The sequence below is a fragment of the Pipistrellus hanaki genome, assembly GCF_964339955.1.
Source record: "Pipistrellus hanaki genome assembly, chromosome: 9".
NCBI classification, from domain to species: domain Eukaryota; kingdom Metazoa; phylum Chordata; class Mammalia; order Chiroptera; family Vespertilionidae; genus Pipistrellus; species Pipistrellus hanaki.
The window spans coordinates 63,687,573-63,700,396 of NC_140511.1; the positions used below are offsets into that span (position 1 = coordinate 63,687,573).

Genomic DNA, 12,824 nt, shown 5'->3' on the forward strand with positions numbered 1-12,824 from the left:
TATTTTATTTTATTTATTTTTGTATAATAAAGGTGGAATTTATTAAAGAACAAATACAGACTCCCATATGAGGAGGGGGAAAGAGTCCCCTTTTACTGTATTTTTAAAGGTATTTTCATAGTGGGTATCCTGCATATTACATTAACTTCTAATAATCTAGTGCAAGTTAATACTTGAAGGAATTGAAATTTAGTTTCAATACTGTACAAAAACGTTGCCACCTGTATGGATTCATTACTTTTCCCCTGCTTTGTGCTTTTATTTCCATACAAACTGTATTTTTTTTTTTACATTATAATTCCAGTAACATAGTTTTATAACTGTTGCTTTATACAGTTGTGTTTTAACTCATATGGAAGAAAAAAAGAGTTGCAAAAAATACATTTGTACTATCTTTTATATAGCTTAATTGTAGTTTTCTTTACTGATCTCTTTATTTCTCAATGTAGATTTAATTTACTGTCTAGTGTCCTTTCATTTCAGCCTGAAGGACTAATATTTCTTGAAGGGCAGACCAGCTAGCTAGGCATTCTTTCAGGTTTTGTTTAACCGGGAATGTCTTATGTTCTCCTTTATTTAATAAGAATGTATTTGCTGGATATAGAATTTTTGGTTTGACAATTTTTTACCTTCAACCTTTTGAATGTGTCATAATGTGTCATCCTATTGCCTTCTCCTGCTCGCTCCACACTTGGGATTGAGCCTGCAACCTGTGCATGTGCCCTTGACTGGAATCGAATCTGGGACCTTTCAGTCCATAGGCTGATACTCTGTCCCCTGAGCCAAACTGACTAGAGCTTGTCCTTGTCTTTTAATAGTTTGATTATGATAGACTTCGGTGTGGTGCTCTTTGAGTTTATCTTACATGGAGTTCCTTGAGCTTCTTTGCAGTGTAGATTAAGGTGTTTGTCAATTTTGGGGAATTTCTGGCCTATATTTCTTCAACTACTCCAACTCTTATCACTATTTCAGGCAGCTCTTGTGTTAAAGCATCACTTGCCACTGATGGTTTTGATAATCACCCCAGGGAAAAGGCTATTCAAGGTCTACCAGGTGCTGAGTCAGGTCAAATAAAGATAAGCCCTGTGAGTGGGAGTTTACCAGGAACCACCACAATGGTCAGGTAATGACAGTGTTTTGAAGATGGGCCTTTTAGGGAGCTTCATACTTGTGAAGTTTGAGGCTCCCCAGAAATGTTTTCCTAGGCTGAAATTAAGGCTACTGCCACGCTGGTGAGAGGAGGGCGGGAGGAGAGCAAGTTAAAATGCCTGCCACATAGCTCATTTTTCTTACTCTGATTCAGCCATTTGTCTTGAATAAATGCTGCTTGAATTATTGTAAGCCTTTGTTTAATTTCCAGAGATCTAAAATGCTTGATTCTGATAGTCTTTGCTAGAATTCTTGTTGATTTTGTTGAGTAGACATATGGAAGTCCTTACTCCACCATTCTGGAAGTGGCTTCCCCTTTATACATTTGAAGTGGCTCTGTGTTTGTTTATGTATTTTTTAAAAATATATTTTATTGATTTTTTACAGAGAGGAAGAGAGAGGGATAGAGAGTTAGAAACATCGATGAGAATCATTGATCAGCTGCCTCTTTCACACCCCCTACTGGGGATATGCTTGCAACCAAGGTACGTGCCCTTGACCGAATTGAACCCGGGACCTTTGAGTCCGCAGGCTGACACTCTATCCACTGAGCCAAACCGGTTTCGGCTGTTTATGTATTTTTATTATATTTTTAAATTAAATCTTTGTTGTTGGAACTATTACATATGCCCCTGCTTTTCCCCTATTGATCCCTTCTAGCCCGCTCCCACCCTGTAAGAGCATAAATTGTGTTGTTTTAAGCCATTAAGTTGTGTCAATTGGTTGCAGCAACCACATGAAATAAATATGGGGGATAATAGTGTTTATAGCAATAGTTACGTGAGTGTCAGTATATGCCAAGAAATATTCTAGGTGCTAAGGGTGCAGTGGTGAACAAAAGCTATTTTGCTCTCATTTAGCTTGCATTCTTTTCTTAAGTAGACAAAAAAGTAAAGACATGAATAACTTTATATATGGAGAAAATAAAGTGGAGATAGGGTTTAATAAGAAGTGTGTGTGTGTGTGTGGTTCCTTGGACAGGGTGGTCAAGGAAATTCTCCCTGAAAAGATTACATCAACCAAAAGATGATTTGGGGGAGAGCATTCAGGCAGAGTGAACCTGAAAGATAAAGGTCCTGAGTTGGGGGCAAGCACAGCCAGTTTGAGAACAGGGCCACAGTAGGTAGTTCAGAGTGAGCGAGGAGGAACATGATGGATGAGTTGAGAGGGTTTGTTCTAATTATAGTGGGAAGTCATTGAGAGATTTTTCGCAGTGTTAAGTTAATATGCCACGTTTTAAATACATTATTTTGACTAGAGACTTTAAGGGAGCAAAAGTGGAAACTGGGAGACCAAAAAGAAGTTGTTACTTGCCAGAAGAGGTTCTGGCAAGAGGTGATGGTGGTTTAGACTGCAGTGGTGGTGGGAGAGGTGTTGAGCAAGAGATTTGGATATATTTTTAAGATGGTTGCGAAGATGAAGTTAGATGAGATATGAGGAGAACCTAGCACAGTGTCTGGTTCACAGTGGTGCTCTCACAGAGTTGCTAATATTATTGTCAGTGTCATTGTCATCATCATTATCTGCTGTAGCTACCAGGGATACTTTAATCTTTTGTGCAAGAAAGGCACACCTAAGCCACATGTGTCCTTTTCACTAGTGGTTACAGAGGGAATTGACTGTTATTTTGTGTGTGTGTGTGTGTGTGTGTGTGTGTGTGTGTCAAAATAATAAAATAAAAAAATCTTTAAATTTTTTTATTTTGAATCTTCAGTCACCTCTTTTCAAACAACTAACTGATTTTTATTTGGTATTCATTGGAGATTAACTCATAGGAACAGGAGGAGACTATATCCACTGAGTGCTTATTAGGTGTCAAGCATGTTACTGAGTAAACAAACATTTACTGCACAAGATATGATTACACCAGATTTACAGGTGGATGAAACTGAGGCCTAAGAAAGTTAAAAACATTCCCAGGGTGTAGAACGTAATGCAGTTCTGACGCTAGCCACCTTGGTAAATACCAACCACATAAGATAAGGGTACAGTCTCCAATAAGTCAGCCCTCACTTTACATGTCAGCCAGAAGTTTGGAGATCCCTAGGCCACCTGCACATCCGACTAACTGACTATCAATTTAAGGGTTCCCACGACTCCTTCAGGTTCAATAATTTGCTAGAATGGCTTACAGGACTCAGGAAAATGTTATACTCATTATGACAGTCTTATTACAAAGTGTACAAATCAGAACCAGCCAAATGAAGACACATGTAGGGTGAGGTCTGGGATGGTCCTGAACATGGAGCTTTCATGTCCTCTCCCTGTGGAATCAGGGAGCATGATCCTCTTGGCATGTTGATGTTTACACACCAGGAAATGCCTCTAAGTTTTACTGTCCAGAGGTTTCATTTATGTAGGTGTGGTTGATTGAATCATGGGCCTGGTGATTGAACTCAATGTCCAGGCCTCCTTCCCTCCTGGAGGGAAGGGAATATCATTTCCAAGAGGTCAGGAGATCCAGCCTTTATCAGGTAACTTTCTGAGTCATCGTTAGTCTTTCTGGCCTGCACTCATTTTGAACCATCTTGTTAGCATAAGCTATCTAGGGCCCTACTGCGATGACTCTTTGACATAAACTTTCAGGATCCCCATGAATAACAAAACGTTACTATCACTTGAGAAATTCCAAGGATGTAGAGGTTTCTTCCCAGGAACCATGGACAAAAAGCAGACAAATTCTTTATTATACAGCACAGGGTCACAAATCTATTGAGTAGGGGAGCCAGGACTTAATCCAGTTCTATCTGATTTCAAAGCTACAGCTCTATCTGCTACTCCTTTTTTATTGTTAAAGCCCTTAGGTAAGTGATTAGCTGAAAGTCACACAGCTAGTTACCAAAAATTAGGATCTGGCCCCAGTACTACCTACCAATGCATGCTATTTTCCACAATGCAGTTTTGTTTTTTCACGTTTCTAGAAATTTTGCAGCTAGTATGGTGGTCACAGGTGGAGAAAAGATTGGGGGTTTTATTTTCATTTTTATTTCTACGCTTGTGCGCTCTTGCTTCCTAGCTAAGTTGTCAGTGTTTGTCATCATTTAGTTATGTTTTATTCACAAATTTTAAAATCAAGTGAAAAAATTAAGTCAGTGCTTCCATCTTTTAAGACAATAATTCTGCCCTAGCCTGTTTGGTTCAGTGGTTAGAGCGTCGGCCTGCAGACTGAAGAGTTGGCAGGTTTGATTCTAGTCAAGGACACATATCTCTGTTGCAGATTCAATCCCTGGTCCTCGGATGTGGCAAATTCAGGAGACAAACAATTGTTATGTCTCTCTCACATCAATGTTTCTCTCTCTCTCTCTCTCTCTCTCTCTCTCTCTTTCTCTCTCTCTTTCTCTCTCTCTCTCTCTCTCTTTCTCTCTCTCTTCCTCCCTCCCTCCCTCCCTCCCTCCCTCCCTCCCTCCCTTCCTCTCTACCTTCCTCCTTCCCTTCCTTCTACTCTCTAAATATCAATGGAAAAAAATAGATGAGGATTAACAACAAAAAAATATTATAAATTACTTTTTAAAAAAATATATTTTATTTCTTACAGAGAGGAAGGGAGAGAGAATTTTGAAACATTGATCAGCTACCTCCTGCACACCCCTTACTGGGGATGTGCCTGCAACTAAGATACATGCCCTTGACCAGAATTGAACCTGGGACCCTTGAATCCGCAGGCCGATACTCTATCCACTGAGCCAAACCCGTTAAGGCTATAAATTACTTTTTAACTTATTATTTTCCTTTTAAAAGTAAGAAATACTGAAAGAAGAAAATCTGTTGTGTTTCTAGCTAACATGGTGCTATTTTTTTCTAATTGTTGGGCTTAATTTGTATATCTCTCCCTGCTTCCAGGTACCATCCACTGTATTTTCAAGGAAAGTGGTCACCACTACACTTGGAAGAAAGTTACCACAACAGTGCACAACATTATCGTGGGCAAGTTGTGGATCGATCAGGTGAGTGAGCATGCCTAACATGTTCCTGAAGCCCAGACTGTTGTTACTGGCTTATCAGTTTCTCCTCAGGAATTTCTCTTAGGCAGTAACCCCTTCCTAACCTCCCCGAGAGTTTCTATACCACAAATTATTATTTATAAATGACCAACTTGTAACATTCAGTGACTACTAGAACTGTGGGCACTGTGAAGAATAAAAGAAAATAATAGCCCTGGCTGGTTTTGCTGAGTGGATAGAGCATCAGCCTGCAGACTGAAGGGTTCTGTGTTTGATTCCAGTCAGGGGCACATGCCTGGTTAGCGGGCTCAATCCCCACTAGGGAGTGTGCAGGAGGCGGCCGATCCATGATTCTCTTATCGATGATGTTTTTCCCTCTCCCTTCCTCTTTGAAATCAATAAAAATAAAATAATAAAACACAACTCCCACTCTATTCTTTCCTTATTCTTTAGATGTTTACTATCAGGCAGAGTATCAGGGCCTAAGGAAACAAAGTCAGATGAAACGTTGTTTTTCAAAGAGTTATTGTTTCATTGCATATATGACTAATTTGTTTAGGTGGAAAGTCTAACAAAATACTCTATGGGAAGAGGTGTACTAATGTATCTGTTTAACTGTTGATATGTGCTTAAGACAATGATTTTGTGGTAAATTCAGAAAAAAGAGGGAATGTTATCTTAACTGTCAGGAAAAGCTTCATGGCAGATATGGGGAATAAAATGTAGAAAGGCCTACAACACATAACCTTGAAATTGTGAGTCTACTATATATATATTTTTTTATCTCACCCAAGGATACATTTTTATTGATTTTTAGAGAAGAGAAACATTGATGTGAGAGAAATATTAATCAGTTGCCTCCATACACTCCCCAACCAGGGACTGAACCCAAAACCTAGGCATGTGCCCCAGCCAGGAATCAAACCTGCAACCTTTTGGTGTATGGGATGTCCCTCCAACCAACTTAAGTCACCCAGCCAGGACTGGAATCCTTTGATTTAAGCACAGAGTTCGACTGAGGATTGGTTTGGAAAAGTAAATTATGACATGAATATTCGTATATGTACTGAAGGTCAAATCATGGCACCTAACGTGACACACAACTTAAAGAAAAACAAAGCAAAGGTCAGTTGGTCTTCATCCCAGGCTGGCAAACCAAGATTACAAAGGAATTCCATAGCATCTCAAAGTTGGCTGAGACCTGAATCTAAAGCAAGGGAGTGCTGGAATGTAAGATAGTAAATAAGAATTATGAGGCATGAAAGAAAGGGAGTAGCCGAAACCGGTTTGGCTCAATGGATAGAGCATCGACTTGGGGACTGAAGGGACCCGGGTTCGATTCCGGTCAAGGGCATGTACCTTGGTTGCGGGCATAACCCCAGTAGGGGGTGTGCAGTAGGCAGCTGATCGGTGACTATCTCTCATCAACGTTTCTAACTCTTTATCTCTCTCCCTTCCTCTCTGTACAAAATCAATAAAATATATTTTAAAAAAAAGGGGGGGGGAGTGGATTGATAATTATCAAGGGAAAAGGGTGTGGGAGGTGCAGGAAGAGACTGGATTAAAATCGTACACCTATGGATGAGGACAATTCTGGGCGGGTGGGGGGGGGTGGATGTAAGGGCAGAGGGTGGGGGGAACCAGGAGGAAGGGAACTATAAGGAGAAAAAGGAGAAACAATTGTAATAATCTTAGCAATAAAGATTTATTAAAAAAAAAAATTATGAGGCATGGAGTTGGCATATATTCAAATCATCCATTCTTAATAAAACTAATCCTTGTTTCTTTTCATTTTATAGTCTGGTGAAATTGATATTATAAATCACAAGACAGGAGACAAGTGCAATCTTAAATTTGTTCCTTATAGCTATTTTTCTCGGGATGTAGCAAGAAAGGTAAGAGAAGTTGGAATTTAAATTTTTTCATTTAGTGTATATCCCTTAGAAAGGCTATTCCTTTGGGGCTGGGATAAATGGTTGGATGAGTGGATGGGGAAGGAAAGGGGGTTGGAGGGAGGGAGAAAGAGACAGAGAGTGTCTAAATATATGTATCTCCAAAACATACATATATAACATATACACTGAATGGCCAGATTATTATGATCTCTGAACCCATAATAACCTGGCCACTCAGTGTGTGTGTGTGTGTGTGTGTGTGTGTGTGTGTGTGTGTGTGTTCGTCCCAGTGCACAAATTCATGCACTTTGGAAGGACCTGTGGGCAGCGAGGGTGCAGAGGGCACATGGCCAGGTCTCGGCCCATCCTCCACACCCCCACCTGGCCCCTTCTGCTGCGGCTTCTGGTCCCCTGTTTTCTGGCAGCTCCGCTCCCACCACCGCCACTCCCATGTGCTGACAACGCCAACCCTGCTCCCATCCGCTGATGGCACGGAGTGATTGGGACTGGTTCTGTCAGTGGGTGCGAGCAGCGGCTACTGCTCTGAACACCCCTCAGGAGCCGAGGGAGGTGGAGAAGCCCTGAGTGGCGATCCGGGCCGGCAGCTGCCGCTTGCACCTGTTGACAGTGTCAAGAGATCACCGGCAACAGATACGAGTGGCAGCTCCTGGCTGACTCCAGCACTGGCAGTGGTGTGAGTGGGGCCGGCACAGGCAGCAGGTGTGAGCACACCGTGCATGGGAGCAAACAATTTCCGGTAACCACCAGAGGCTCTCCCTAATGACAGCGACCGGCGCCCCGCCTTGGTCTGATGCCCCTGCTCACCTGCTCCATCATCCCTCCAAGACCAGTGCCCACCATGTTCTGCATTCTGCAGATACCTACCATGTTCCATGCACGCCCCCTGGTGGTCAGCGCATATCATAGCGACCAGTTGTTCTGATGTTCAGGCTGTTTGCATTTTAGGGTTTTATATATATATAGATGATGATTAAATAAAAAAAAGAAGTAAAGGAGAAAGTCAGCAAGAAAGGAGACAGCATTGCATTACGAAACCAAATCCTTCTCTTTTCTGGGAAAGACTACAAGTAAAAAAGTAAAACTCAAGCCGAAACTGGTTTGGCTCTGTGGATGGAGCGTCGGCCTGCAGACTGAAGGGTCCCAGGTTCAATTATGGTCAAGGGCATGTACCTTGGTTGCGGGCACGTTCTCAGTGGGGGTGGAGGGGGTGTGCAGGAGGCAGCTGGTTGATGTTTCTCTCTCATTGATGTTTCTAACTCTCTCTCCCCCTTCCTCTTTGTGAAAAATCAATAAAAATATATTTAAAAAAAAAAAGAAGGTAAAACTCAAGAGCAATGAGAGACAACATGGGAAACTAGAGGAAGGACTAATGAAAGGATTACCGGAAGAAGGCACAGGCACTTTGACCATGAGAATGAGTCTGAGCAAGAGACGTGTTTATTCTTTTTTTTTTTTTAAATATATTTTATTGATTTTTTACAGAGATGAAAGGAGAGGGATAGAGAGTTAGAAACATTGATGCGAGAGAATCATCGATCAGCTGCCTCTTGCACACCCCCTACTGGGGATGTGCCCGCAACCCAGGTACATGCCCTTGATCAGAATTGAACCCGGGACCTTTCAGTTCACAGGCTGACGCTCTATACACTGAGCCAAACCGGTTTCGGAGGTGTGTTTATTCTTCAGTAGAAAAAGGGAGAGTGAAAAATAGTTATGGATTTAAATTTGTGGCACGCTCTGTATTCTGGAGAGAAGAAAACACCATAATTCTGAGTACCAGTCAGGTCTTTTTCCTACATAGTATTGTTGTAAAAAAAATTCCTTTCACTCATGCCTTGCTTATTTTAAGCAGCTTTAAAATTTTTAACAAAATAATTTGGATGACTCCATGGTATTTGTCTTAATAGGATTTAACCACTATTTGCCCTAGGACTTTGGTTTCCAGAAGAGCAGGTAAGCTAACCCACAGTGACTGTGGTCTGTACTCTAAAGCCCTGCTCTCCATCCTTGCAGGTGACAGGGGAAGTGACAGATCCATCAGGGAAGGTTCACTTTGTCCTGCTGGGGACTTGGGATGAGAAAATGGATTGTTTTAAAGTCCAGCCTGTCGTTGGGGAAAATGGGGGTGATGCTCGCCAGAGAAGCTGTGAAGCAGAGGAGAGCAGGGTCATGCTGTGGAAAAGGAACCCCTTGCCGTGAGTATCAGTGTGCATGCTGCCCAGACACCTCTGCCGCCTCAACCTTGGGGTGATATTGATGACATTTCTGCGTTGCTTCCCACTTCATTATGTGAAGGGCTGAGCGAAAGTCAGAACCTTTGGAGATATCACCAGAAGGTGGGCACTGGACGGCTGGAGTTGTAGCATGCCTTACCCCAAGGAAGTTCAAACTAACCAAACCGAATCTGCCAACCATATTTAGTGCTTTCTATAGGTCCTTTGGAATGTGGTTCAGAAGGACATTATTCTATAATTTAGAGCAAAACTTTTCAGAAGTGGCTAGAGGAGAGAGGTGCCTACTACCTGCTTATAATTTAGCCTAAAGGTCCAGCGGCAATGGAAAGCTTCCTGAGATATTGTTCTGGACTTTGGAAATAAATTAAGATGAAAGCCGTTTGTTTCCCTGTCAGATTTAATATGTTCAGTCCATAGTAAGAGTTAAGATTATCCCCAAAAGAGGGTAAAAAGAAAGCAGAAGAAATAAGAATTTTCATTTAGTAGAATGTTTCCTTGTTCCTGATGAATTTCTCTCTGCTTTCAGCTGAGCACAACACAAGCCCAGAAAACTGGAATTGAGTGGTGCTGGGGAACCCGAGGGATGGTTCAGTTTGGGTGTCTCAATTCGGGGAGGGTGCCCTGGTGCTCCAGTCTGCCCCTTAGCACATCAGCTGGGAGCTGTCGTCTTCATCTGGCTGGGGCCTCGGCTTCAGCCTGACCCTTTTCCTTCCTCATTCTTTACGTTTAGGAAGAATGCAGAAAACATGTACTACTTCTCAGAGCTTGCTCTAACTCTCAATGCCTGGGAAGCTGGCACCGCCCCCACAGACAGCCGATTGCGGCCCGACCAGAGGCTGATGGAAAATGGGCGCTGGGATGAAGCCAATGCTGAGAAGCAGCGCCTGGAAGAAAAGCAGAGACTCGCCAGAAAGAAGAGAGAAGCAGAAGCTGTGAAAGCCACAGAGGATGGTAACAAATCTACCCTCTTCTCCGTTTCTTGATATGGGGAGACTGCAGATGTGTTTGCGACTCTAATTCTGTTTTTCTTCACTCTCCCGTTTAGGCACGCCGTACGATCCCTACAAGGCACTGTGGTTTAAGCGGGAGAAGGACCCCGTTACCAAGGAGTTAACCCATATTTACAGGGGAGGATACTGGGAGTGTAAAGAAAAGCAGGAGTGGACCGCATGCCCGGACATCTTCTGAACTGACAGTAATGAAAAGGAAGAGCAGTCAAAGGCCAAGAGGACAGAGGATGTGCGGGAAAGCTGGCTGTTGGGACCCTCTCACCCAGGGCTTTCCTCGAGTTTGTCTGTCTTAACCAATCATTTTTTCCAAATCAATCACCAGAAGCAGACACCAGTGGTGGTGATTGGCTGGTTGCCTTAGCTGACTGAAACTGAAATCAACATACTAGATGCCCATGTTCGTAAGGGAGAGGCTTAGTGGCTGAAAGGTAGTGTTATTCCACGTCTGCAACGTCAGGTATTCTTGGCTCTTCCTTCTCCCTCTGCCCCTGTGTAAGGTGACACCATCCAGCCTCCCCCTGTCGTGTCCTGCTCAGCCAAGATCTACACACGATTATGACGCAGGGGCATTTTGGTGCTGCTCAGAGCAAGAGCTGGTTTAAGAAGTTCCTTTAAAGAGGAACACAGGAGACTCACCAGCAGAGGCATCGTGCATGGCCGCGGTGGAGCTTAGGCATGACGATACGAACGTTCGCCGGGGGCCCCTCTCACGGGTGTCGGTGCGCAGATAACTGCATCTCGGAACACTCGCCGGGGGATTGTTCTGTAAGGTTGGAACACTGAGTTACATTCTTGGAAGTTTCTATCTTCACTCCCATAAAACACCCTCTGCTGTTCTCCATCTTCTTTGTCATCAACCGGAGGTCACTTCGGTGGTTGTCGGAGGGTTGCAGTGTCCTCACGAGGGGTTTTACGGACTTCTCAGGCGGAGAACTTCTGAGAACACAGGCAGACGGAAGAGGACTGCCGCCACCTTTGCTTTCCCACTTCCTCCTCACCCCATCCTTCATTGCCTTGCTCACTTCTCTTCTCTCTCGGCACAGGACCAGTTTGGGTCTGTGCTCCAGAGTGGAGCAAAACATTACCTGTCCTGTTCTGCTCTGCAGAACTTGAGAGAAGCAGTTCATCTGGAATAAAAGTTGTCACCATCTCTCAAGCCCCATGGACTGGAGCCACCTATGGAATAATGTGTTAAATAACTGTATATTATATATATGTAGAGAAAAATCTAATTTTCTTGTTTGATTTTCCTTATTCCCATTAAGAATCTTGTTTTTTGATATCTCTGGTCTCCCCGGGACTGTCTCTTGGACATGGGGCGTGGGTCAGACCCTCCTCCGCTTACCATCCTGTAAGGGCAGACAGGCAGAACCCGAGCAGGGCCATGCTTGGCAGCTCCCGAGCAGGGCCATGCTTGGCAACTCCCGAACAGGGACATTATCCATGGCTTGTGTCATGGGGTGCCCACTACTGAAGCCTCTTCTAATTACCTGACTCTTGAAAATGAAATCCTAACTTCTTTCCTGCCTTTTTTCCACCTTGTCAGGAAGATATGGGTCGACAGTCAGGAGGGTAATTTCCCACTTAATTCTGCCTCTGTCCAAATCACAGCACACACAGCTGACTCCCAAAAGAACTTCCTTCAGAGGACATGGGGCTGGAAGCAGCATCACACGGGGTGGGTGAGAGAACCCCTATTGGGCCCTGGCTTCCTCCATTTTTTGTTCTGTATTTGTTTGAGTTTTCTTGTTCTGAAATCTCACCCCCTGCCACCCACCCTTGGTTGAGGATCACAAATTGAGGTGCCTTCCTTGTATGCCTTTTGTTTGTGTTTTTTATTTCTGTTCCTTAACTGCTGAGCCTCAGCCAGTGTGGGTCCCAGGGGCCACTGTCATTCCAGAGGAAGCCAGCCCTCCGGGAAGCTGGGTTTATACCATTCATACGGGGAAACGTATTCCTGATCCTTCCCCACCTGCCCTTCCTCCCTTCCCAGCTGGGGTGAACTTGAGAGGGGCAACTGCCGGGGATTTTCCTACAAAGAGCCCAGCATAAACAAGGGGTTGTCCTGGGCTTCTTTCAGGGAGGCCTACAAAAGCAAAGACATGATGAATCAGGCTTTAGACAGCAGGAATCCCCGACTAAATGAACCCTCTTCCTGCCCCGCCTTCTCCCTCCACCGTCTGCACCACACTTCCAGCCTGGTCCCCAGTCAGATTCCTGCCAATGGAAGAAGCTTCCAGTCCTTCAGGTGAAATAAAGTCACATGAAAACAAAACAAAACTATATATATTTTTGGTTGTTTTGCTTTCTTGTTTTTTTTTTTTCCAAGAAAACTACTAAATTAAATAATTTTTAAAAAGTCATATTGTGTGTCTGGTTTACTTCTACTAGGTAGGAAATGGTGGGGAGAGTGGGCCCAGGGGCAATCTGTTCTCGGGAATCTGGAATGATGATCTTTACAAACCAAAGGAAAAACGGCTCAGCCTCAGCCAGTGTGGGTCCCAGGGGCCACTGTCATTCCAGAGGAAGCCAGCCCTCCGGGAAGCTGGATTAATTCATACCATTTATACGGGG

The 12,824-nt window shown here is 43.6% G+C and overlaps 1 protein-coding gene across 1 annotated transcript in view; it reads left to right on the forward strand.

Annotated features, from left to right (window-relative positions):
* OSBP (oxysterol binding protein) overlaps positions 1-12,613 on the forward strand; it is a 37,765-nt gene extending 25,152 nt beyond the window's left edge. The window contains exons 10-14 of the mRNA XM_084893738.1: positions 4,990-5,093; positions 6,890-6,985; positions 9,020-9,201; positions 9,971-10,191; positions 10,286-12,613. Coding sequence (XP_084749864.1) covers positions 4,990-5,093; positions 6,890-6,985; positions 9,020-9,201; positions 9,971-10,191; positions 10,286-10,428 — 746 coding nt within the window. The 3' untranslated portion in view covers positions 10,429-12,613. The remainder of the gene's footprint in view (positions 1-4,989; positions 5,094-6,889; positions 6,986-9,019; positions 9,202-9,970; positions 10,192-10,285) is intronic.
* The last annotated feature ends 211 nt before the right edge of the window (positions 12,614-12,824 follow it).